Source organism: Schistocerca gregaria, chromosome 2, assembly GCF_023897955.1.
Source record: "Schistocerca gregaria isolate iqSchGreg1 chromosome 2, iqSchGreg1.2, whole genome shotgun sequence".
In the NCBI taxonomy this organism is placed as follows: domain Eukaryota; kingdom Metazoa; phylum Arthropoda; class Insecta; order Orthoptera; family Acrididae; genus Schistocerca; species Schistocerca gregaria.
In genome coordinates, this window is record NC_064921.1 from 319,655,406 (window position 1) to 319,682,773 (window position 27,368).

Consider the following 27,368-nt stretch of genomic DNA (forward strand, 5'->3'; position numbering starts at 1 on the left):
GAAAGCGATTTGCAACAGCTGTTAATAATGCTTGACACGAAGCTTTCTATTAGCACTTTACTGCCACGTCTGGTTTCGGCCATAACCATAACCTCAGTACAAAAATTCATATGCTATTTACATATCATGTCATGCCATATCAGCATGCCATTGTTATTAACACAGCCCCACCAGAACTTTTGAACATTAAAACAAGGAACAGGTATCAGTATTCAAGAGGTTGTGTGTCGAGTGCGAAAGGCAAGTCTAATGAGTAATTAAATGATAATAAAGGTCATGTAGAGAGCTGCGTGTCATGCGTTTTATGGAACATACAGATTTGGCTTTATGTTGTTTCCCAGTATCGCTAAAGGCAAATGCCATTAAGTTGCTTTCGGAAAACGCACCGGCGATTTCTTTCCCCGTTCTTCCCTAATCCGACCTTGTGTCTCGCTGCCGCGGGACGTAGATGTCACTCTGAATTAAACCTGGAAACTGTGGCTCTGTACGTCGTGAGCCCTGAAGAAACTTCTCTGTATTTGTCTTGTCGATTTAGAGAAGCTGCAGAAAACCTAAACCTGGAGAGCCGACTTACAAGGGGACCACACGGAAGTCAGATTTTTGTAATTTTTTTTTTATATCTTTGGTACGTGAAATTCAGAAGTGACATATACCTCTCCCGAAGCAGTTCGATGCAACTCTCGGAAATTCTTGAGGAAGTTGTCTCTGAAGTTTTCCAACGATCTTTAGTATGCTACAATAAAGCTCATGTTTTGCCTACGTGCTGTGTGGCTTTATGGTAGAATGCTACATCGCTGTGTCCTTGTGAGAGGGGTGAAGGGGCTGGGTTCGATTTCAGAAAGAAGCAATTTTTTTAAAGCAGAGACATGTTCTATGAGCAGTTCTGCAAAGCGTAGTATACTAAAGCGTACGAGACCGGTTATCGCTAGATCGAGTATCGTTCTGGCCATTAGTTTTTCGTTTTTTATGGTTCCGTACCTCAAAAACAGAACCGTTCGAGGGTCGCTTGTCTGTATCTGCCCAACTGTTAAAAACCCTTTTTCTCAGGAACGGGTGGAAGTATCTTGCTGAAATTTAGTCACGTATTACGATCTACAGAGCCGCGTGGGATTAGCCGAGCGGTCTGAGGCGCTGCAGTCATAGGCTGTGCGGCTGATCCCGGCGGAGGTTCGAGTCCTCTCTCGGGCATGGGTGTGTGTATTTGTCCTTAGGATAATTTAGGTTAAATAGTGTGTAAGCTTAGCAGATAAGTCCCACAAGATTTCACACACATTTGAACATTTTAAGATCTACAGTCCCTTGGCGGTGTAAAAAATTGAAACCTCTAAGACAATGCAGTCAAAAGATGTCGCCAACTATGTCACATTTTTATCTTCGCAAACTTACTCATCAAAGGCTGTAGAGCACTTCCCATTCATCTACAGCAATGAAATTTGGCTAAAGCAAAGTTTCACAGTACAAGCAAAGGAAAACTTTTAAAATTGTTAATCTGTAATTATATAATACGAAAAAAATGTCATTTATCATCCAGCTTCAAAGTTGAAATTAAAAGTCAATAAAATTCCTCTGGGAGTGTGACCGCATTGTCTATGTGTTAAATTTTTCGACATTTCAGCGACTGTTGCAAAGTTGGCAAAAACACCATGAAGAAGGACGCTTGCAACAGCAGCCGAAACGTCGGCGAATTTTACACATTCACAAAAACGCGCGCGAACGCAATACGCTTTCATCGAAATTTAAACATTCGCGAGTCTTGGAATATCCGGAACCGATATCTTGCCACTGTCGATGATAAAACGCAATAATCGTCGACATTCTCAGTTCCCGGTATGAATGAACTGACTATGCACTTATGAGACCGATGACCTCGCTGTTTGGTTTCTTCTAGCAAATAAGCCCAACCCGGCTGTGCACATAATTAAGTTTATACGTAATCTTCAAAGAGCGCGAATCCTACTCTCTCCTGCACAATTTTTTTTTCGTACGAATACCTACGTCATTTACACATAATACTCAACAAATAATCAAATATACGGTAATTAACACTGCTAATTGTCATTTTTATGAAATATGCACGCCTTCTTATTTCTGCACACAAAAATGGAGTTTTCATAACAGACAAAAATTCTTAGTTACCATTCTTTTATAAATGACTTCATCAAAACTCTATAGTTAAAAAATTATATGCTTCACGTAAATGTTCACAGAACATGCTCCTTCGTTTAAAAAGTGCTTGGATAATGAAAACTGAAACCAACAGCCGTAGTGTAATCCAAACGTCGTTTATTCAAAATAGGCTACCAGTTTAGACACGAAAAAGCGGCATCTTCAGGCGTCAACCGTAACCTGCCATCAGAACATGAACCACAGTGACAAGGACCAACGCAGTCTTGAAGTGGAAACAGGAAATCTGCTGCCAACAAAGTGAAGTGCAGCGGGGATCAACCGGATTCCGTAACTTCCAGTTGAAAGGGGGCTGTCCTATTTGCCATGAAGATTTTCGAGTTGATTTGACCATAAATGTGGAAGAAGTTGCGAATCTGATAAATGTATTCAACCTCTGAAGTATCGATATAATCTCTTAAGACTGTGTTTCAGACCGGAGAGTACCAGTTGTTGTCCTGGACGATTTGGCTACGTACTTGGTTTGAAAAGGATGACCTGCCCTGTAGTGCAAGCAGCATTATTTAAAACATGATTTTGTAACATGTTTTGACGAAGGATATTGAGCAGATGAGATTATGTTAATGGAAGAACGGTATAAGGCACTTTTAAAGTAACGCATTTTTTATACTTGTAACAGTGTAGTTTCTTATTGTTAGACCATTGCGTATGATTAAAGTTTGCTGTAGAAATTTTATAATGAAGCCCATGGTGTTGTCTTTTATTTGAAAGGCGTGTCAAGGACGGCAATTATACACAGGGAAGTTATTAAGAAATATTTTGCTAATTTTTCTGAGTGTGGGAACTTTATGAAAAGGTGTATTGCTGTCATGGCATAATGAAGCATAGCTAAACCTGTAGTCTTTACTCTTATTTATCAGTCGTTAAGACTAGTTCTCCATTTTCATTTTTACTTTTATGGCTCAGTTTACACACTCGCATTGTAGATAGCGAGTTGTGTACTGAGAAGCACTACATGAAAATTGGTATGATAACCGTCTATCATCGTAAATCAAAAGCACGGGAAAAAAATTGATTTTTGATAGTCACATCATTATTCCTAATAGCAACAGGTTTTAGAGCATAGGAGCGTTCCGTTCACAAGGCAAGCCAATAAATTTAATTACCATCAAAGTTCATGTCCATTGATAAGACACAGTGATTGCCAGAGTGTATTTCAGAAAACAATATCATACCAGTTCAGGAGCTTAATAACAGCAGAAGATTTGAGTAAAGTGGTATCTTGTGAATTTTCAAGTAGTTTTATCAGAAAGTCAGATGCATTAATTTTTACGTTCATTTGCTGTGTAATGACAATAACGGTTCTACACAGTGATTGTTTGCAAGACTAGAGATAAAGATTATCAACATTCAGGGCCAATATTTTAATCTGAACCATTTTGTTTTTCGATCAGGTGGAATATATAAATTTCATTAGAAACACATTGTTTTCTGGAAGACAAATTGTTTGGTGTACTGGCTAGTATGGATTTCGCATGGTGTAGCATGAGCTCGACATATTTCCGTCCAAAAATAAATTTTTACGTAGTTCTGTTGCCCTGCACTGAGATTTCCATATTTCCATATCAAAATAAGTTTTACACATTTCTTAGACACCAACTTGACACTTGCAAGCACCAATTGAAGTATTCCCAGTAAGAATTCTATCAATAGTCAGGTGATTCCGCCATAAGTGGAACCCAGGTCTCCAACGCGTCAGCCGAGCAGTCTACCACATAACCACGCTGCTTATAAAAAAACACTATCTTAGTTTAACATATTAAAAAGGTCGCAAAACTACAAAGTCGATTTGCTTGAGTATTTTTGAGAGTTACATTGAACTGCATTGGGACAGGTATACTAGAATTTTGAACTTCACCTACCACAGATGCAAAAAAAAAATTACAAAAATCCGTTTGCCGTGTGGTACCATTGTGAGATTGGAACCAGTGTCTTCTAAAATTCGAGTTCAGTGTGCCAGCCACTTTACCACCTCGATAGTTGTCCGCACCTTGTAGCTGAGTGGTCAGCTCAACAGCCCGGGTTCGATTTCCTGTTGGGTCGGAGATTTCCTCCGTTCAGGGACTACGTGTTGTGTTGCCCTTATTACCATCATTTCATTCCCATCGACACGCAAGTCGACGAAGTGGCGTCAACTCTAAAGACTTGCACCAGACGAACGGTCTACCCGCCGGGAGGCCCTAGCCACATGGCATTTCCATTTTTTCACCTCGCTAGTTAAGGACAAAACAGGCCTCACGTTGGCGTTAGACTCACTGGCGTGGTATATTTGAATATTTGACATACGGGACTGCGGTCCTGAGTACGGCAGCTCTTATCTGTGCTGGGTTCCCTGCCTGTGACAATATTAGTGGAGAGAGACTAGCACAGAGGCCGCCATCGTAAACACAGCGCAGCCTCGTCGCAGGACGTCGTGTTTAGACGTGGCGGCGGGCGAGTTTATTTTCCGTTCGCAGCCCAGAACGGCCGATAACGCGCCCGGCGCAGTTGCTCCGCGGCCTTCGAGATGTCTGAATAATGAACGCGACGGCGAAGCCGTATTTACATCCACACCGCTAGGGGCCGCAACCAGTCAACACGTGCCGTGCGTGGGACACTGAATGCCCTTGTGCTTGGCCGCCACGCATTGCGATAGGTAACAAGGGTCTTGGAACTACTTTAGGCTACCACAGACTATTATACGCAATTATAGACCAACGTAGATTTCCGAGTATATTTGTTCAATTAAGATTGCATCTGCGACCAGCGCCTTACTAAAGTCCCATAGAAACCGGAAACAGTGAACCGTCTAACTCACCTACCATGGCCTCACCATTGACCGTCACCTCTCCTGGATCCTTCATCTGCGCTCTATCCAATTCAAAGCCCACAACCACCTCCGACTCCTCAAACTCTTCTCTGGCCAGACATGGGGGTTGAAACCCTCTACCATCCTCCACACCTACAAATCCTTAATCCGTCCTATCCTCTGTTATGCCAGTCCCGCCTGGATATCCGGCCTCCCCCCTCCCTAAATTCTGTCAAGTTCCTCCAGATCCTCGAACGCCATGCACTCCAAATCGCCTTCCGCATACGCCTCCTGTAACCCACGCCTATCCTCTATGACGTGATTCCTTTCCCCTATCTGCTCCTTTTCCTCGAACATATCCACGTCCTCTATACCTCCAGCCGCCTTGATCCCCCTCATGCCCAAGTCCTTTTTGCTCTCCCCTCCACTGCCTTTCCCACTCCTTCTCACGTCTGCCCAGCCCCCTTTTTCCATGTCCCCTCCCTCCATCAGCTCCTCCCTTTTTGCCTTTCCTCTCCTCTCTCCCTCTTTCTCCCTCATCGGTCTGGGTCCTCCCCCCGCCCCCCCCCCCCAATCTGCCGCTGAGTCGCCTATATAGTGCTGTTTTAGGTGAGTGTTCAGTATAGTGAGTCCACTGTCATGTGCTTGTGTTGTTTGTAACTCTCTTGGCTGAAGAACAGCATATTGTGCCACTACCAGCACACCCCATTATGGGGATTGAAATGACAAAGGAAAAAAAAACTGTCTATTCGCATCCCCCCAAATTCTAGAAGTCCCTCCGGATCCTCAGGTACCAAGCATTCTGCTTCGCCTTCCCTATCAGCTCCCGTCCCCCACGCGGATCCTCTATGACCTCATTCCTTTCCCTATCTGCTCCTTTTCCTCGAACATATCCGTGTCCTCTACACCTCCCATTGACTTGATCCCTTAATCCACTGGTTGCTCCTCCCCTCTCCTCTCCAACCCCTGCTCGTTGCTGTTCCTTCACTGTTGTGTTCCTCCTACTCTCCACCTCTACATCCTCCATCTCCTTCCCTCAACTCCCCCTCCTGGGTGATGCCCTCTCTCCCTCCATTTATCCCTCCTATCAACTCTGATCCTTACCTCCTCCTCCCTCCCTTTGTTCTTTTCCCGGGCTCCGTCTCCCTCCCTTCCATCCTGTTCATTTTCCCCCCCACCTACCCTCTGATGCCATTCTCTGACCCAAGTAGTTTTGCTTTCCCCTCATCTGCCTTCCCCACTCCTTTTTGTGTCCACACTGTCCCCCTCTTTTGTGTGCCCTCTCCCTCCATCAGCTCCCCCCCTTCCCCCCCTCATCGGTCCTTGTCCCCACCTCATCTGCTGTCATGTCTCCTTTATGGTACAGTGGTTCAGTGTTATGTGCCCCTATTCAGTGTTACAAACAGACACGCTAGGTGTGTTTCTTAACTCTTACGAACAGAAACCAGACTGTCGCCGTGTTTTTTTAATTGTACCTGTTTAATTACTATGTGTTTTAATCAGCATCACTATCCTGGTTTTTTTTTTTTATTTTCAATTTGCAGCTTTTCGCCATGTTCCAGTTTTAACCAGTCACCGTTTTGTTGCCTATTTTTATTGTTTTATTATCTCCCCATTATGTTTTTAACATCTGTAGGCTGCAGAGCGGCATATTACGCTGCTGTCACCCTCCCCCCCCCCCGTTTGGTGGTGGTGGTGTGTGTGTGTGTGGGGGGGGGGGGGGGGGTTATGGAAATTCAGTAAAGAAAAAAAAAGTCTAGGAACTGAGGATGTACAGGGTGAATCACCTAAAACTTGTATCGTAAATATTACGGAAATGGAATGTGCGGTTTGCACAGAATGGATTGGTAGTCAGGGGCTCTTAGTGTTATTCAATAAACAGATTGTAATAATACAAAGAAAGTGTATTTTTTGTGCAAACAAATACTTTTTTAAATGGAGCACTCCCTATTGACATTAACAACTAAAAATAGGGTAAAGCAAAATGTCAATAGTGTCTGTTGTAGGTTTCTTGTACGAGTCGTTTACGAGATATCGTACTCTGAATAGTTTCCACAGCGACAGTGTGCTACTCAACGAACGTTGTTGCTAGGTACGATTTTATTATGTTTGCTTACAGTCTACTTGTGTGTTTCTTGAGTCTATTGCGACTTGAAAGTTCTAGCAATAGGTTTAAAGTGGACATAGGTTTCTTTAAGTCATCAATCTTCAGACTGATTTTATGCGGTCCGCCATAAATCCCTCTCAGTCCTACTTCTCCATCTCAGAGTAACACTTGCAACCTACGTCCTCAATTATTTGCGATCTTCCTCTACAACTTTCAACAATGCAGAAAAGGCTGACATTCTCGTGGTGTATGGAGAGCGTAAAAAGAATGCAGTTCGTTCTTCTGCGACGTATGCTCAAGATCTCTCATTAGGCGTCAACCATCTCTTCAAACAGTTACATGAAAGTGGTGGTGTGAATCTTCACAGCGTAATAAAAGGAAACAAGTGACAGGACAAGAAGGGGGAATTAATATTCTTGCTGCTGTTGCAGTTGATCTGCATGTTAGCTCCCACGCAATCGCGCGAGGAAGTGTCATGAGTCACGAGTCCTAAAATTGCCCAATCAACATAGGTTCCAACCCTACCACATCTCTCTCCATCAAGATCTGCACGTGAACGATTATGAGAGTCGTGTTAACTACTGTACATGATCATTAGGACTGGGTGCTCCAGATGTACCATGTACCCTGTTTACTGACGAAGCCACATTTACCAACTATGGCCAGGCAGACTGCCGAAACAGCAGCTGTTGGTCTGCTGGCAATATCCGTTGGCTTCGTTACATGGAACGCCAGCGTCCTTGGAGTGTAAACGTGTGGTGTGGGATAGTGAATCATCAGATCATAGGACCGTTTTTCATAGCCCGCACAGTGAACGCGCGCAATTCCTAGCAGATCATCTTCCACCCAGCCCATCGTGCACGAGGTACAACAGCAGGTCTTCACGAATTGTTTCCAAATCGTTGGATTAGACGCAGAGGACATGTACCTTGGCCAGCCCGTTCCCCGGATTTGACGCCTGTACACTTTTTTCTGTATGGAATACTCGAAGACGCTTTCTACAAGGACATATCAACTACAACTGATGATATGGAACGATGTATTAGTGCAGCCTGCACGAACGTCTTCGCTGAAATGCTAACAGGTGTGCAGCAGTCGTTCCATACCTGACCGCTGACGGCGGTCATTCTGAGCACAGCCTGAGTCGGTCAGTTGGCTCGTTACCGGTCAGAATCCACACAACTTGTGTGCCCACTGGTGTTGCTCTTTAGCGTGTGCTACGTCAGGTATTGTACGAGTGTCGGTGAGGGAACTTTTCAAAATACGACCCCTCGTAAACGACTCGCATTAGAACCCTGCAACAACCACAACTGAGATTCTAATTTACCGTAGGTTTCTTTTTTTTTTGTTAATGTCCTTTTAGAAAAGTGTGTATATACACAAAAAGTACGCGTTCTAAGTATTGTTACAATCTGCTGACTGGCCAACAATACGAGTCCCTGACTACCAATCCATTCTGTGAAAACCTCAAATCAATACCACTTTGCGACGGAAGTTTAAGCTGATTCATCCCCACATAGAACCGCGTAACTTACGAAACATTTTTGTTCTACAAAGATATCCTCCCGTATACTACATAAAAATAAGCAGTATTTATAGCAAAATTGAAATTATCAATGTTTCATTCAGATTTTATTCGAAAAACTTGATCTGTAACGTGAAACAGAGAGATGTTGTACTAAAAGGAAAAAGAAAAACACAGATTTATCTTATAGCCCCAGAAAACAATTTCCTCGAAAGGAGGTAAAATTAAAAAAAAACTCAAAACAAAAATACGAGTATATCAAACACCGCTTCAGTACCTCGACGAAAACGTTTCTTTCATGGATAAACAACATTCGCGTTATCAATAATAACAGCAAACTCTCGCCTTCAATCATGACAAAGAACATTCCGTTGAGCACAAAATAGCAATAATAGTTATATTGTTGCATGTAAACTGTACTTGCATCAAAAGTGATTACTTTGGTTACACAAAGGCGCAGAAGTTACGTGCTCAATTATTATTCTTATTACTTGTAACAGGCAATTTACGTGCAAAATTAAACAAACAAACAAACAAGTCTTCAGCTCCCTGTTTCTCTCTTACACATCGATTTATGTTTCCTTCCCTGCCAATGCTATCAATACTATTGGTATAGTATCATTTCAAATGGTTCAAATGGCTCTAAGCACTATGGGACTTAACATCTGAGGTCATCAGTCCTCGGGACCTAGAACTACTTAAACCTAACAAACGTAAGGACATCACACACACACCCATGCCCGAGGCAGGATTCGAACCTGCGGTCGTAGCAGATGCGCGGCTCCGGACTGCAGCGCCTAGAACGGCTCGGCCACAGCGGCCGGCTACTCCTGTCATTTACTACATCATTTATGTACTGTACCAAAACTACCGAACAGTGGTTTTGGCAGAGCGGATCTCTATCGGTTACTTTTATGAATGGCTGGTAATTACAGGCTGTTTCAGAAAGACCCTCCAATTTCATAAGAGTGTATACTCTACATTGAAGACAAACTTGGGACAAATGTTAATTACTGTCCTCCGTAGAAATTCAGCCACCTCATTGAAAGTGTTCCCGTACTAGCCGTCGTAAAGTCGACACATGGACACTCCCAGAGCTGATGTCCGGGTATTTTTGATCAGTTAGTATATACTAAAATCTCACATTAGGTTCCCTACACCAGAAGACGGCATGCTGCACTGTATTATCACGTCTCCAACACTATTCACCATTTCTTACTTAATACACAATCGAATTCTAAAGTTATTACAGAAAATATTCAGTTGTCTCTTCTGTAAATAGGAATTTACCGTTAAATCCGAATTTTCAGACAAGTGCTTGTAGTACGACACCCAAAGGGGTGGAAATTTTAGTACGACTGTGGAAATTTTAGTGTAGCTGTGTGGGCAAAAACACATCGGCACTTGATTGGATAAAAGTGTGATATTTTGCACATTCTAGAGACGCAACACAGATGCAATTTGGACATTATTTGTTCCAACAGAAATATTTTTGAATGATTTTTAGTTCGGTAACTGGTACGTTCCTTTCAAAGACGGAGAACGACTTTCGCTTAAGGGTATTTTTGCAGGAAAGAAGTTAGTTACTACAAAAATACCTGCTAACGGTAATCTAACAGATGGCCAGGGTTCCCTTAGAAGTCTCTTGTAGAAGTTCCACAACATCTGTCTTCAGACACCTTCCAGAAATATCTCACAGTGTTCTGCAACATGATCTCATTATCGTTAGTAGACATGGTACCAGAAGTTCTCTGCTTGTTCAGTTCCAAAACTCCTTTCTGTGAACCACAAAATTCAACGAAAGATTACTTCTCTGGTCTTGGATGATTTTGAAGAAGCCCTAACGAACAGAACAATGTTGAGTAACAAGACATGGGTTTCCTATGCATTCGTTCAAGAGCAGTCAATAATGATACGTGCAAGGATAATCAGCTGTAAAGCCTATTGTGATTGTTTAAGAAAACTGAGAAGAGCAGTCGAAAACACTACTGACAACTGGAGATGCGCATTGCACGGGAAACACAATAATTGTAGCGTCAGTTGAAATACCTTTTTCGAGATCCGTCCTACAACCCAGACTTTGTTCCATGTGATTTCCACTTCTTTGGGCGCATGAAAAGTGACTATATTCCCAATGCCTTGGGCTCCTACGAAGAACTTCACCAAGGTTTCACATCTCAACTGGACAATTTGTTGTGTTTTGGTTCAAATGGCTCTGAGCACTATGGGACTAACTTCTGAGGTCATCAGTCCCCTAAAACTTAAAACTACTTAAACCTAACTAATCTAAGGACATCACACACATCAATGCCCGAGGCAGGATTAGATCCTACGACCGTAGCGGTCGCGCGGTTCCAGACTGTAGCGCCTAGAGCCGCTCGGCCACCCCGGCCGGCAAGTGTATTGCTCGAGGTCGCGACTAAGTAATAAATGTACCAAAAGTTCCGTGTTCCTTAGGTTGTAAAACTTTACAGATAACTGCGTCTCGTTATTATTCGAAAGAATAGAACAGTGACCGGTCTCGCGGCATATGCTGTCAGAGACAAAACAGCGCTCGGTGGTGTGAGTTCATACCACCTCGCCCAGCAAATCTCAGGCGGTTGAATTTTATGAGGAGAAAATTTATCAAGACGTGTGACACATGCTCATATCTGGATGGTTATTTTGTAGAGAAGTCATACAAAAGTGCAGTTTCAAAAGTTTTGTACGTCTGTTTTAACGGTTTCATTGTTTCTTGTAGCCACACCAACAATACTTTCCGGATAGCACTGTACAAATACAAAGAAAAGCCGCAATTCGTGTACGAACAGAAGCAGGAAATTGCATCACCCGGGGTTGGTAACGGAACCTTTGCATCAGCCAGCGCAGGTATGCGCCCTCTACCCGAGCAGCAGACAATGGCGACTGCAGGAGCAAAATGACGCAATCCGACCTGCCCGTGAAAGGAGCGCGCAGGTCCTTGCCCCAATGGCACGGCCTACCTTAGCAGCCTAGGCGGCTGATGAAACAGTAGCTTCCGCCACCGGCACCGCAGTGCTTTCGTGACTCGAGTGAACACTTGTCACAGAGCCAGGCGATTGTCCATAATTTTGGTTGACTGGTGGTTCCTCGGATGCCGGGGTTACAAATCTGAGGACTCGCAATCCGACCTATGGGCGTTGCTAAGAATTTGCCCTGGCGCTCAACATGGTCCTCAACAAATGTAACACTGCGTTGAAACAGATGGAAATATCCGTTATTCTTTAATTATATGATTGCCATAAATCACTGGACGTCTTGAATCCGCTGGAAGTACGCGAGCTTTGCCATTTAAAGTGGATCGTGCAGATAAAACTAGTCTTAGGAAAGACAAACACCAGATAGGCCCGTATCTGGGGGGGGGGTCAATTTCAGGGGGCGATAAATTCATATTCTTGAAGAAAAAACCCTTGCGCCTAGTATCCAGCACACGTTGGGTCAAATGGCTCTGAGCACTATGGGACTTAACATCAGAGCCCATCGGTCCCCTAGAACTTCGAACTACTTAAACCTAACTAACCTTAAGACATCACACACATCCGTGGCCGAGGCAGGATTTGAACCTGCGATCGTAGCACTCGCGCGTTTCCGGACTGAAGCGCCTAGAATCGCTCGGCCACAGCGGTCTACAGGTTATTCATACGATTTTGGAACGCATCCCTGTTGGCTTTTGAACTTTTTTGAAGACATTCTAAGTTGAACGAATCAATTTGATTTTTTAATGCATGTATAGCTTATGTGATGTTTCTACCAGGGAAATTGCCGTCACATCTAGAAATAAAAAGCTTTCCCGGAGGCAAGAGGGGGCCGATATACACGAGTTGAGGCAAATAAACCCGAATGGGTGAATGCCAATCACTGCTTGCTTTTGTGGTTGACTGGGTATGCAAATGATAAGCGTTATTGTTGACTAATTACTTGCGAATTCTATAGATTCAGACCAACAGAGTGGAAATAAATGCTTAACAGGAATAACAGGTAAGAAAGATTACGTATTATCTTCTCGGAGTATCCAAGAAAATGAAATTTTGACAGAAAACTTTTTGCCAGATCGCTGGATTACTAAGGGCCTGTTATACAGTCTCTGGTTAGCAGCCGCTTAAATTCTAGGCTCGGAATAGCGCGGGAAACGCGTTGTACGAACACGCAATAACTCCTAACGGGAGAATAAACACGGGATAATTAAACCTGTGATTCTGGCAGGTGCAAGTGAAGTGGAGAATACGTTTTGACAATGACAGGAATAGTTACAGAATTAGTTATGACGAAATTGTTTGTTAGAACGAAGAAGGAGAAGAAATGGGGACATCACACAAATTATATGGAAGAATATTACGATTCCAAATCTGTATAAAAATTTCTTACTACTACTAATTTTCGATTTATGCTCGAGAAACTGGAGCATATGCATGAAACTTTTTGCTTGTAGTAGGCCTAATAGGCATTTAATATTGTTACTTCGTGAGTTATATTCTGTCGCGTTATTAATGTAAATTAGGTACATAAAGAATAACCATTAGTGCAAGAAAAGTAGTCTGGCTTATTTGGCGTTTCTTACAATTGTTGCAATATTAGAAAGACCTCTTTAGTTTTATCTAGCAGACAGTGGAAAAATATATGTAACCAAATCGAGAAACCACACCAGTGTTGGGTACTATTCGTATAAGTAGTTTTTTCAGTATGAGACAACGACATTTTGATTTTTCTTGTAGCAAAACGCTTGACGAACAGTGACGATGTAATAGCTTCTTTCGCAGACAAAAAAGCACGCCGAATAAAGCTGTCGCACGATTAGAGAAAGAAAAAACAATTCTGGGACCTAAGGATTGAATAAATGTGTATAGCCTTGCTTGTCCCTTGTCCTTTTCGGTTTTATGTTTCCTGTATTTAATTTTATGTCTCGCAAAAGAGAATGTTATTAGCTAATAGGCAATAAAGAGCGCAAATTTTCTGAAGATTTCTACCAAACCGGACGATTGGGAGCAGGAGACGCACCGCACGACATGTTATTTCCACTCATCATCATTTTCTTTGGGCTTTTGTCCCACTTTAGCGCGCGGTCGGCCCTGTTACTATGGATGGCCGAATGCCTCTCCTGTCGCCACCCCATACCCCCCCCCCCCCCCCCCCCCCGGCACGAGATTAGTGTACCCCAAGTGTCTGTGTGTAGTGTAAGCCATTAAATAGTGCGAACGTGTTCAAATGTCTGATAGTCGTGTAACTGAGGCGGAACATGGGGACCAGCCCGGTATTCATCTAGCGGGATGTGGAAAACCGCCTAAAAACCACATCCAGGTTGCCCGGCACAGCGGCCCTCGTCGTTAATCCGCCGGGCGGATTCGATCCGGGGCCGGCGCGCCTACCCGAGTCCAGGAAGCAGCGCAGTAGCGCCCTCGGCTAACCTGGCGGGTGCACGTTAATTTCCAGTATCCTTAATGTATGCTGTATGGCTTCCATTACAAAATATACACGTTTGAATTGCACAGAGCGAAATTTCAGAAAGATATGCGCTACAAAATGAACATATTTTTGAAAACAGATTTATTTATTATTTTTTTTGACGTCCTATCTCAAAAGCTCGAGGAGAAGCAGTTGGGGGGCGGGGGAAGGGGAGGCCGTGCTATCAGGTTTTTGCCCCGGTTCGGAAATGTCGTACATCCGGGGCTAACAGCAGACTAAGATTCACTGAAAAATCCACGGGAGGCGCCCGCCGGAGTAACCGTGCGGTTCTAGGCGCTACAGTCTGGAGCCGAGCGAACGCTACGGTCGCAGGTTCGAATCCTGCCTCGGGCATGGATGTGTGTGATGTCCTTAGGTTAGTTAGGTTTAATTAGTTGTAAGATCTAGGCGACTGATGACCTCAGAAGTTAAGTCGCATAGTGCTCAGAGCCATTTGAGCCAATTCACGGGAGGTGGGAGGGTACACTGGTCTACGTATCGTAATGAAACTGGGCAATGCCTCGCGCACATTTGTAGTGTACAAAACGATACATCCTTTTAGTAAACTATACGATTAGTTGGTATCTCCTATCTGCTGGTTGTTCGACTTGTGATTTGTTACTTGTTATTATCAAATCACACATAAAGCACACATACATGTTAGTACGAAACGCTTTCCTGAATTTTGCCTGTACCCAAACGCTGATAATTCACGAATACTGTGCAGACATAGAAATTTCTTTATACATTCCGTTCTTCTGGAAATTTTCTTTATTATATTGTTGATTATTGAAACATTTGTAAAACACAATCACAAAACAATGCATAAACTAAATGAAATTTGTTTTTGTTAAAATGTTATCTTTGAAACTGCTGAAACGGCTTTAATGTAAGCTCTTTTGTGCAAAGTTTTTCGCAGGAGTTGGAAGTTAGACATCGTGTCGCTTGCCAAGACGTGCTTAGTAAGTACTATAATATGAAAGGAATGAATAAAAACGTGGGAGACTCAAACCAGTGGCCTATGAAATTTCATTTAATAAATATGTATCAAATTAATCGGAACTTTGAATACTTTTTCTGCCACGCGGGATTAGCCGAACGTTCTGGGGCGCTGCAGTCATGGACTGTGCGGCTGGTACCGGCGGAGGTTCCAGTCCTTCCTCCGGCATGGGTGTGTGTGTGTCTTTAGGATAATTTAGGTTAAGTAGTGTGTAAGCTCAGGGGCAGATGACCTTAGCAGTTAAGTCCCATAAGATTTCACACACATTTGAACTCTTTTTTTTGAAAACTTTTTCTCAAGCAGGAGCTACCCAGACTACTGTGGCAACAATGAAAATATTCCTGATGGATAGTCATCACGAGATAAGTAGAAGCAGTGTTAATTTATCATAACTTGGATTTCAGTATACAGCTCATCTAAGTTTTCCTCTCGCTTCTTCTCAAGGTGTGTGAAAATGTAGTGCATAAAAAGTCGCAGAGGCAAAGAAAATTTTTAAAATCGTAATTCAAAGTAAGAAAATAAAAGGGAGGCTACGAGATGTAGATTTGATTTATTGGCTTCGTTACTTTTGTCATATTTTCTTAACTTACGGGGACAAATACAACGTGCATATAAGGAAAGAGTGGATGACGAATGTTCTGTTTACAATACGCACAAGCGCAATGTGAAAGCGTAAACCGAATTTGCAAATCTACACTTCAGTCAGTGTCCTGGAATTCTTTTTTAGAACACTTACAAGAACAGTTACAACTGCGATCACTCATGTTCTGTTCAACAGCTTCTTCAAAACAAACAAAAGAAAGGAAAATCAGGATTTAACACTACGTCGACGACAACGTCATTCGACACGAAGCTCAAACTCGGATTGTGGAAGGAGGTCGGTCGTGTCCCTTTCATTCCTCAATTTTGTACCGGTCGCGAATGAGAGTCTTTGCCACTGAGCCGCCTCGCTCGGTTTATGTTAAACAGTGAAACAAATCTGTCGTGAAACAAATTCCGTCTAAGGGTGCCTCATCATGACACAGTATCCTTGAGAAGTGTGGCGCTATTACAACTGAATAGTGACTTGTAATTGGTTACACGCACACGCGTAGCTGCCAACTTGACAAGTACGCGTGGGCCTGCGTGCTTGCGCAAGCATGCATTGATTCCCGCTGGCGCCGCGCGGCTCAAGCGTGGTTGTACAACCACGAGTTTGTACACTGAAACGCCAAGGAAACTGGCATAGGCATGCGTATTCAAATTCAGAGAGTTGTAAACACGCAGAATACGGCGTTGCTGTCGGCAACGCCTATATAAGACATGTGTATGGCGCAGTTGTTAAATAGGTTTTTTTTTTGTTGTTGTCATTAGTCTACTGACTGATTTGATGCGGCCCGCCACGAATTCCTTTCCTGTGCTAACCTCTTCATCTCAGAGTAGCACTTGCAACCTACGTCCTCAATTATTTGCTTGACGTATTCCAATCTCTGTCTTCCTCTACAGCTCCCTCTAGTACCATAGAAGTCATTCCCTCATGTCTTAGCAGATGTCCTATCATCCTGTCCCTTCTCCTTATCAGTGCTTTCCTTTCCTCTCCGATTCTGCGTAGAACCTCCTCATTCCTTACCTTATCAGTCCACCTAATTTTCAACATTCGTCTATAGCACCACATCTCAAATGCTTCGATTCTCTTCTGTTCCGGTTTTCCCACAGTCCATGTTTCACTACCATACAGTGCTGTACTCCAGACGTACATCCTCAGAAATTTCTTCCTCAAATTAAGGCCGGTATTTGATATTAGTAGACTTCTCTTGGTCAGAAATACCTTTTTTGCCATAACTAGTCTGCTTTTGATGTTACTACCGCTAAAAGGGCAGGTTATCAAGATTTGAGTTGAGTTTGCTCGTGGTGTTATAGGCGGCGCACGAGCGATGGGACACAGCATCTCCGAGGTAGTGATGAAGTGGGGATTTTCCCATACAACCATTTCACGAGTGCACCGTGAATATCAGGAATCCGGTAAAACCTCAAATCTCCGATATTGCTGCGGCCGGAAAAAGATCCTGCATCAACGGGACCATCGATGACTGAAGAGAATTGTTCAACGTGACAGAGGTGCAACCCTTCTGCAAATGCTGCAGATTTCAATGATGGGCCATCAACAAGCATCAGAGTGCGAACCATTCAACGAAACATCGTCGGTATGAGCTTTCAGAGCAGAAGGCCCACTCGTGTACCCTAGATGACTGCACGACGCAAAGCTTTACGCTTCTCCTGGGCTTGTTAACACCGACAATGGACTGGTTGCCTGGTCGGACGAGCCTCGTTTCAAATTGTATCGAGCAGATGGACGACTACGGATACGGAAACACGCTCATGAAACCATGGACTCTGCATGCCAGCAGGGGACTGTTCAAGATAGTGGAAACTCTTTAATGGTATGGGGACTGTGCAGTTAGAGTGATACGTCTGGATAAGACTGACAGGTGACACATACGTAAGCAACCTGTCGGATCGCCTGCATCCATTCATGTCCACTGTGCATTCCGAAGGACTCTGGCAATTCCAGCAGGACAATGCTATACCCCACGCGTCCAGAATTGCTACAGAGTGGCTCCAGGAACACTTCCGCTGGCCACCGAAGTCCCCAGAAATGAACATTATTGAGCATATCTGGGATGCCTTGCAACGTACTGTTCGGAAGAGATCTCCACCTCCTAGTACTCTTGCGGATTTATGGACAGTGCTGCAGCATTCATGGTGTCAGTTCCCTCCAGCACTACTTCAAACATTAGTCGGGTCCACGCCACGTCGTGTTGCGGCACAACTGCGTGCTTACGGGGGCCCTACACGATGTTATGTAGGTGTACCAGTTCCTTTGGCTCTTCAGTGCATATGAGAAAATGTTTAGCGGAGGCGACGATGCGCTGACTTTGACAGCTCTTTTGCTTGTGATACGAAAAAAAAGGAGAGATAACTTGATCTGTGGAGTAAATAGTGTTTAAAGAAGCGATAATAGAAAGCTGTTTCACTGTATTATTGTTTCTCTTCTCTGTTTCTCCACGTTATTGACTTGTCCTACAACCTTTAACAGGACTAAATAAAAAGTAAATCATATCAAATGACTGACTAATGCTCTTGATGCCCACGGTCCAGTATGCATGCTCTTGAATGTTTGCACAAGTATGCATAGTGAAAATTTATTCAAGCTGCTTGTACAGTCCTGATATTAGCATGCTCCAGCATTCTTGCGCAAACATGATTGTGCATGCGAGCTTGTCAAGCAAGTAGTTACGAGTGTAGCTGTCTTGAGGCATACCGGTCAAGCTTGAGTACGGAGCAGCTGCTATTCGGTCCTGGAAACTGACGAAATGCCTCTTGACCACGAGCTGTTCTGAGGGGGGGGGGGGGGGGGGGGGGGGGGGGGGGGGGAAAGGTGGGAAAAGGAAAATGGGACGATGACTGACTGCTGCGCTTTATGATTTATAAATCACATCACAGTCGCTGAGTGCACCCTCTTTCCTAATGGAAGATAACCTGCTAAAGGGTTATGTTCCGTTCGGGATTTTAACACAGTCTCTCCGAAATACTATGCCAGTGACGAAGTCTGCGCAACTTCACTATCTCCTGGGAACAGAAAGTGATCAGGCTATCCAAGATATGTATTCATAGCTAAGTTCTTACACGCACCAGTTGACTGTACGCCAAAATCAAGTGTGTCACTGGAACTGCAGAAGAATACTAGTTTCCACCCAACGGCATCTTTAATTGGTTCTGGTTAAAAAAAAAAAAGGTTCAAATGGCTTTGAGCACTATGGGACTTAACATGTATGGTCATCAGTCCCCTAGAACTTAGAACTACGTAAACCTAACTAACCTAAGGACAACGCAGAACACCCAGCCATCACGAGGCAGAGAAAATCCCTGACCCCCGGGAATCGAACCCGGGAACCCAGGCGCGGGAAGCGAGAACGCTACCGCACGACCACGAGATGCGGGCTTGGTTCTAGTAGTGTCTCAAAGTTCCTGTTGTCACTTTTGTTAGATATTAACACACTTAATGCAATAAGTAACTAGCCTCAAATAAATACGTCATTTCGTGAGTGAAATAAAGAAAGAGTCTGGCCCTTTGGTGCAATCTAACAGAAGCATCGGACGTATTCCGTGAAAGGCAACTTAAAAAGTATATTTTGGTTCCACATGTAGCTGAACACATCAGTTGTAGTGATGATGTAGTATAATTTATCCGGAATCAAAAATCACTTGCAGTTTGTTGTCTTTAATTACTTATGATCTCATGAGCTAGCTTTCAAGGTGGAGCAGACGTAAGATTTTTTTCAAAACTGTAGTGTTGGTGATTTAATTTAGAAGCAATGCACGGAAATTATTTTTCGTTTGGAGCAGCCAGTGTTTTTCATACCTACATGTCGCGCAAGTGAAATCGAATGTATCTTATCTCGAATAAGGCATTCCGGTACATAATGAATATTATCCATAGCGCCTTTCACTCTAAATCACAATCTTTCACACAAGTTTGTTGTCTCAAGACACGGAACTTTTGAAGTTCTGCTATAGAGTATTTGCAAAACACCATTTGTTTTGTTGACATTTGGTTCATCCTATCAGATAATTGGCAGTTGAATATCATAATTGTGTATCTTGCGTATAAAAGGAGTTACACTGTTAACATTTTTGAAATATCATTTACTGTGCTGCAATGGACCTTGATGTTAATATTGCCAGAGGAAAAATTAACGACGCAATGGACCTTCAAAATGATATTTGAATGCAGGATAGCTTTTGAACGCCGGCCGGAAAGGCCGTACGGTTCTAGGCGCTACAGTCTGGAGCCGAGCGACCGCTGCGGTCGTAGGTTCGAATCCTGCCTCGGGCATGGATGTGTGTGATGTCCTTAGGTTAGTTAGGTTTAATTAGTTCTAAGTTCTAGGCGACTGATGACCTCAGAAGTTAAGTCGCATAGTGCTCAGAGCCATTGGAACCATTGGAACCATTTTTGATCCAGCTGTTGAATTGTTATCGGCGGTAAACATCTCCATTCTGTGAACTAGATCATCCAGAAGATTAAGAAGCACTTTTAGCATGTACAAAATTTTTGATATTGGACATTTGATACAGAAGCACTCAGGCAGCATAGCCAAGTGGACGGTAAGAAAAGAAATTCGTAGTTTTTGTAAAATTTGCTGCAGTAATGCAGCCGAAGAAAACGAAGCGAAACAGGGTGAGACTCCAGTACCGTAGGACCACAATGGTACACCGTAAAAAATAAAAAGAAATAAATCTGAGTTGTTGTCCTCGACATAGTTCTACTCTTCCGAACGGATAACGCAAAACGGGTTTACGCGAAAACACAGCATTTTAATACAGAGAATATATCTTTTGTAGACGTACATTTTATTTTGTTCAACTGTGAAAGGGGACGCTGCAAAATATGAAGCATTGGCAACAACTGCGACCGAGGTTCGCGCTGCAAGAAGCGTGCGTGTTCGCAGCGAGAGCAGCTGTGAGGTAGTCCCAGGTAGCAGGTACGTCACGCCGCCACATACATAATTCAGACGCCACGAGTTACGCTGCGCTGACGTACAAGAAGAGGAAGCTGCAACTGCGGTTACGCAGGCCACAAACACTACCGCCAGCAGGGCTCAGCTAAAACAAATTTTCTTTTGCTTACACCTTTCCGCCGAAGAATAATGCTATTCTGCAAACAATATATACCGCCTTTATTTCAAGGTTTCTTCTGCTGAAAAAAACAAACGACGCTGCATTTCCTTCCCAACCATCACGGTTTTGCTAACACAACCGCGCAGTTTCGACAGCACAGCATAGCACATCTTTATATAGTATTGTTTATCAGTTTGGCTTGAAATCATTTGTCACAAGTGACAGCCTAATATTTCCAAACACACACACACACACACACACACACACACACACGCACGCACACACACACAAGTCTTACAGGTTGGCAACACTCACAGAGTGAACGAAAACAAACAGATGTAAACATTGTTACTGTGCAATGTGAGAAACATACACAGCTTCGGTTTAGTTTACAAAGTGAAGTGTAAATAATGCAGCGCATGAAGTACTGCAGAATGGCAAAAACTGGCAAGTGCACATGTGAGTCGAAGTCTTTCGAAGTCGACAGCTGCTAGCAATGAGGGAAGAAGCAGAATGTGTAACGAAACACCGTAAGTAACTTGCAAACCAACTTTATAAGCAAAACACTATTTTTAACCTAAAACAAACAAAAATGTACAAACTTGTATATCCAATTTGCAGAATGACCACGGAGGATGCTTTATAAATAAAAGCGAAACGCCTCTGCTGTAATTCTCTTTAATTAAATGCCAGTAAGCTCAAGATGGATAACCAATAGTAAAAGTTTCTCATTTGCACGTAAACACCACTCCAGCGACAACTCGCATGCTGTTGTTGATCAGCTGCTAACGTGCCACAGGTGCTTTGGTGACTCGAAGCTGACATCGTGATTTAATGTGTAACAATGCAATGAGTGCGAAAACACTTTACATTACGTCAAGGAGCTGTTATACACTTCTGCGTTCAAGTTTTCTATTAAACTTGCTTATACACACATACAAAATGAATTTCGCGATTTCTGGGGACTATCAGCGATGCAACTGGTTCTCCTAAAACAGGACAGACCTTCGTTACACTTAACATTGAGGTGGGAGTAGGTGTAGAGAACCTCATCGGTTATGTACAGACTTATTAGGGACTGATTTCCGGTCTATTTGTGTAACAGGCGAAAAAAAATGGGAGTTGGTTAAAACATGGGCTACATCATATCTTGGTAGCACACATCCCATTACTTGGGTACAACCATTCATTTTATTTCGTAACTCAAAACGGTGCACTGGCGTATTGCGAATTCTGGGAAATTGCTATCTGTTCAACTATGTTTGGTGTAATGTGATCAAACAAACACTTCGATAGTATTTACACAGTTTTAGATGCGTGACGAACGAGTACCACAAAGTCACAGGGAATAAAATACCACACAGTCAGTACGAATATTATCATTGTTAATAAATAAATGGGCATTCATCGAAACACCACTCTCACAGTGCAACGCTGTTGGCCTTGAAATTTTGTTTATCGTCCTGAGGGTGTTTTCTCTTTCCACCAAAAGATTATCACTTACGTCAGCGTTTACCTAAAGAATTTTTCAAGTTTCAACAAAATAAATTGTTGCTGAGAGTTGAAACACTACTGTCGAAAAGTGTTTCGGTGAAGATGTAAATACAAGAACCCTCAACACGTGGCTGTTCTGAAATGGTAGTTACTATACAGTAAACAAAGATATATAATAACAATCTGAAAGCAATAACTTCGTAAGCATTAAGCAGAAGAATCTCTGGTGGAAAAATGGGAGTGGATGCAGAGTTAATCCATACATTATAAAATCGATGTGTGCATGTTCCACATCTCCTAAACTGCTGGGTCGATTTAAGCTAAACTTAGTACACATATCCTTTACTGTCACGCAACAATCGCTGTGGAGGTAAGAACCACCTACCTATCATAGTTCAGGAAATATGACGTCATAAACAATGAGATGCGTGAAAAACTGCCACATCAAACACGACGTTTAAATTCATTACTTCTGTGCTACTAATTCTGTTTGCAGCACATTTTACAGGCAATATCCACAAATGCCGTTCCATGTTCCTACAAAATTATATCACTGTATGAAACATAGATAAGGAAATATGACGTCATAATTGAGAAGCGTTAAAAACTGCCGCATATGCATGACGTTTAAATTTATTACTTCTTTACTACAAATGCCGCTGAATGTATCTATACAAATATGTAATTGTACGGCAACTAGCTCAAGAGATATGACGTCACAAACATAGATGCGTGAAAAAATGCCGCTTGACTTGTAACTAGAAATAAGTTTATAATCAAGTCCCGAGTTAAATAAAAATTGTATGGAATTCTTGTATTTTGAGTACTATGTTCCTTAATTTGGATACTTATACTTCTGTACATTATGCATAGTTCTTCGTAGGATCGTTAGGTAATTTCAAAGATATTTTCATGAGTACATGGAAACGATTTTTTATCGATATTACACTACCAACACAGTTCTATTTTTTTTCTAACTGAAAATTGGCAAAATTAATACCTAAGCAATGTTGAGGTTGTCAGCTAGTAACATGCATATTTCACAGACACAGTTAGAGGAATGCGGCACAGAACGCTCGAGTTTTCTTTTTAATGACTTTCGAGAATTTTGTTTACACGTCTTTTTGAGGGTGGTTTTTCTCCCCCCAAAAGCTCACTACATACGCCTCTGCATGCTTTAACAATAGCTTAAACAGCACATTCTACAAAACAAAAATCCCACAACAAGTGGGAACCAAGAGTTGGTTGTTGTATAGTGAACAAAGAAGCACATTAACAACACTCTCAAGAGAATCAATATGGTGATTACGCAGTAGAAGAATGTTTGATGTGTATACGCAGACCGTAGCGGAGAATGAAAATTTGTACGAAGGCCGAGATTTCAATCAAGGACTCCTGCTCAGTAGGCAGATGCGCTAACCGCTGCGCCACCCTCGCACAGTGACTTGTTACAACTGCACAGGCTACCCTAGCACGCCTCCCCTCTCAAAGGGAAATGCAAAGCCAATCACTGACCCAGCGTGGCGTAGTGGTTAGCATATCTGCCTACTGAGCAGCAGTCCTTGATTGGAATCCCGGCCTTGGTACAAATTTTCATTTGTCGCTTCTGTCTTCATATACACATCACGGAAGCTGAACAGGTCTCTGGAAACATAATTGCATTTGAGAAGAATCTCTGGTGAAAGAATGACAGCTGGTGCAGTGCTTATACTATCCAAATTGCACAGAGATATTAGTGGGTTGGTCCATAAGTTCGTAGTGTTTTTCCCAAGTACGACAGATACACATAACAGATACTTTAGTCATCAATAATATATTCTCATTGGCTATTTGCAACAGTCCGCCAACGCTGGGGTAACTTGTCGATTCCCCGACTGTAGAAATTACGTGGTTTTTGGCGAAGAACTCATGTAGCCATGTTCGGAACAGATTTTCATCTTGAAAGAAAATTCATTAAAGTTGTTCGATACGGTGTGGAGAAGGTGAAAATTTGCGGGGGCAACATTCGGTGAATAAGGTGGGTGTGGAGTGGGCACACGTACCATCTCTTCAAGCTGTTTCCCAGTCGTCGTAATTCGACTGCGTCTACAAGACGTCTCAGTTGTTGACAAATGTCAGCAGTGATGGTTGCACCTCTTCGAAGTACACCATACCGTCGATCTTTTACCATATGCATAATATCTTCTGTGGTGAGTGTAGGTCTTTGTACAGGGAATTGCTGCTTTATTCGCCCTCAACAGTTCCTTCCTTTTCCTTATGTTAGCATGAAATGCCGTGTTTCGTCACTAGGAATGAGTCAGAATAGGAATGGCCGGTGTTGTTCACAAGCCACTTGATGGCTACCAAGTAGAGAGACACAGAGGGCAACCTGCTGATTTCTGTGATTTTGACTTCGAGCATGCGGTGCCCAACAACCGATTTTTGAACGTTGCCCACAAATGTCGAACAAGGGTGTAATCCAATCACATTTGCCAATTCTCCAATATAGTGATGTGAATCATTGTGGATTAATGCGTTTACACGATCTTCATCAAACCCTGAAAATCTTCCTGAAAGTTAGATTCACTAATGTCAAAACTATCTTCCTTAAAAATCAGAAAATCATTCCCTTGCCGTGCTATGTCCAATGGCATTATCCCAATACACGGAGCAAATGTTGCTGCTTGCCTCCGCTGCTCTCACCCCTCTACTGAACTCAAACAGAAGAATATATCCGTAACGTTCCGATTTCTCCATGTGGCATTCCATTTCCTAAGGTCCACAGCTCCGCAGTTTTCATATGACAAAATGACAATATGTAAACTCAAATAGCAACAGTGAACTACGAATAAAAATGGAAATCGATAAATAAACCCAAAGTAACCGTAATACCGTAATAACAATATGCAAAACAAAAACGGCACCAACTTATGAACCGACCTAGTAGTTGGAGGAATGTAGTGCAGGAACAACAGCTTTTTTTTTTTAATTTCTGAAGGAGTTGGGGTAGTTGTTTAGCAGGGGCACCACTTACCGAGTTCGGCGTAGCACAAGGCTCCGATCATGGAGAGCATGCCCGACAGCACCCACACGATGAGGCCGAGCCCCACGGAGCCGGCATACTGCAGCACGCCTTTGGGCGACACGAAGATGCCGGAGCCGATGATGACGCCTACGATCATGGCGACGCCATCGAGCAGCCCCAGCTCCTTCTTGAGCTTGATGGACGGCGTGCTGCCACTCGCGGCCGCGGCGTCGACGTCGTCGCCACCGGGGCCGTTGCCTGTCAACGCGTCTCTGTCCATAACACGCAGTGGAGTCTTTTCATTCATGATGGCCGATTCCATGATCGATCCTGCCTCCTGCTTTGATATAACGCCCGGCTACGTTAAGGATCGCGCAAATATGCTCCTGTCCCTCTGTGGAGTATCTACTTCCGGCGGTAACACTACTCGGTTTGCACACAAAAGATTTAGGTGTCAAACTACTCGCTGCAACGTCATGATTGTGGGCAGGGATGATGTCCGGCTTGGGGGGCTGGCCGGTTACGCAGAGGACGCGCTGACGCAACAACTGTAGCGACCACGTGGGGCGGCCATGCGGCGTGCGGCTCGGGACTGCCGCAGACTGACTTCCCACCCGCGCGACACGTACACGCCGACTGGCGCGCCCGCGCCTCCGACAAACTCCTCGCGCCGTTTGCTCAGGGGAGGGGGCGGCTCTCTTTGCGTTCCCGCCGTTTCCCTCCCCGCCAGCAGCGCGCGTCCGCTTTCCCACGTCGCGCCGCCAGCCCCCACCACACGGCAAACATAACACAAACGCGCCGGCGGACAGAGCCACCTAGCGGCTGCTTCCTGTACCGCGGAAGTGCCGCAGTTGGCCGCTGGGGGCTTGTGGGGTACGTTCGGTTTCCCAATGATTCTCTCCGACAGCAGCAACCGAGCTGTGTTGGTATTCCCCCAACCCCTGCCCACGGCCCCCTGCGAAAACACGAACTCCATTTCTCTTTTGCTTTCACGAATGAAAATCTTCAGTCACCAGTCTCGCCACTGATACAAAAGAAAGTACAGTTTGAAACTAGGACGACTAGTATTTGACCATGGTTTTAAGGGAGATGACCAACTTCTGACCATGATTCTAAGGGAGACTGAAGGGGACATAATCGCAATAAATTACTTTTGCATATTTACGTCAAATTTGTGATACATATATTTTCAAGACAAGCGATTTATTATCTGCATGTAATGCAATACATGTAATTATGCAGTATGTAATTTGAGCATTTGATTTCACCAGATGCTTGTCGTCTTCTCGAACAGTATGAACACAGAATTGTGCTTCTCGTAGTTTACAGTCGCATTATCTGCACAGTATTCAGCGAGGTTCTTTACGTCTAAATTAAATAAATTCAATCAAGACATGATCAGACAGCGAATAGCATTAGCTCTGTCATCAGCCATTTCATGATCAAAATACCTTACAATCAGAGGGTACATCTTCCCGTTTTTGTGGTTTGGAGCCATTGGTTGCAGTACAGAAAAAGTTGCTTGATTTAGCTGGATCTTTCATGACATCAGTGAAATTCTGAACACTTTTTGGAGCCAAAATCTTTTCTCGGTTGCTTCTGCCTTTCGTCGACAGCATGTGCTCGTCCTAACCAAATTAGGGTGATGGGAAACAACCTCCGAAAATTTATTTACACAATCCGTACTTCTGTAGCTGGCACTATTGTTGAAAGTGAAAAACTATTGCCAGGTCACCTGAAACGTTTTTAATGTCTTTGCTGTCACTAACAAAATATTTTAGAATATTTGAGATACCTTCCCTTATCACACTGGACTCGCATTCGGGAGGACGACGGTTCAATCCCGTCTCCAGCCATCCTGATTTATGTTTTCCGTGATTTCCCTAAATCGTTTCAGGCAAATGCCGGGATGGTTCCTTTGAAAGGGCACAGCCGATTTCCTTCCCCATGCTTCCCTAACCCGAGCTTGTGCTCCATTTCTAATACGTCGTTGTCGACGGGACGTTAAAAAACCCTAACCTAACCTAACCTAACCTAACCTTCCCTTCTCTTTCGTTCCGCTTTTGAACTTATCTACAAGCATGTTAGATGCAGTCGCATTACCCATATGAGCGATGCTGAAGTTACGCTTACGTAGCCCACAGTAAG

At 43.4% G+C, this 27,368-nt stretch overlaps 1 protein-coding gene across 1 annotated transcript in view; it reads right to left on the bottom strand.

Annotated features, from left to right (window-relative positions):
• Positions 1–25,986, bottom strand: part of LOC126336955 (Y+L amino acid transporter 2) — a 306,927-nt gene extending 280,941 nt beyond the window's left edge. The window contains exon 1 of the mRNA XM_050001155.1: positions 25,230–25,986. Within this exon, the coding sequence (XP_049857112.1) occupies positions 25,230–25,542 (313 nt within the window). The 5' untranslated portion in view covers positions 25,543–25,986. The remainder of the gene's footprint in view (positions 1–25,229) is intronic.
• Between the last annotated feature and the right edge of the window lie 1,382 nt (positions 25,987–27,368).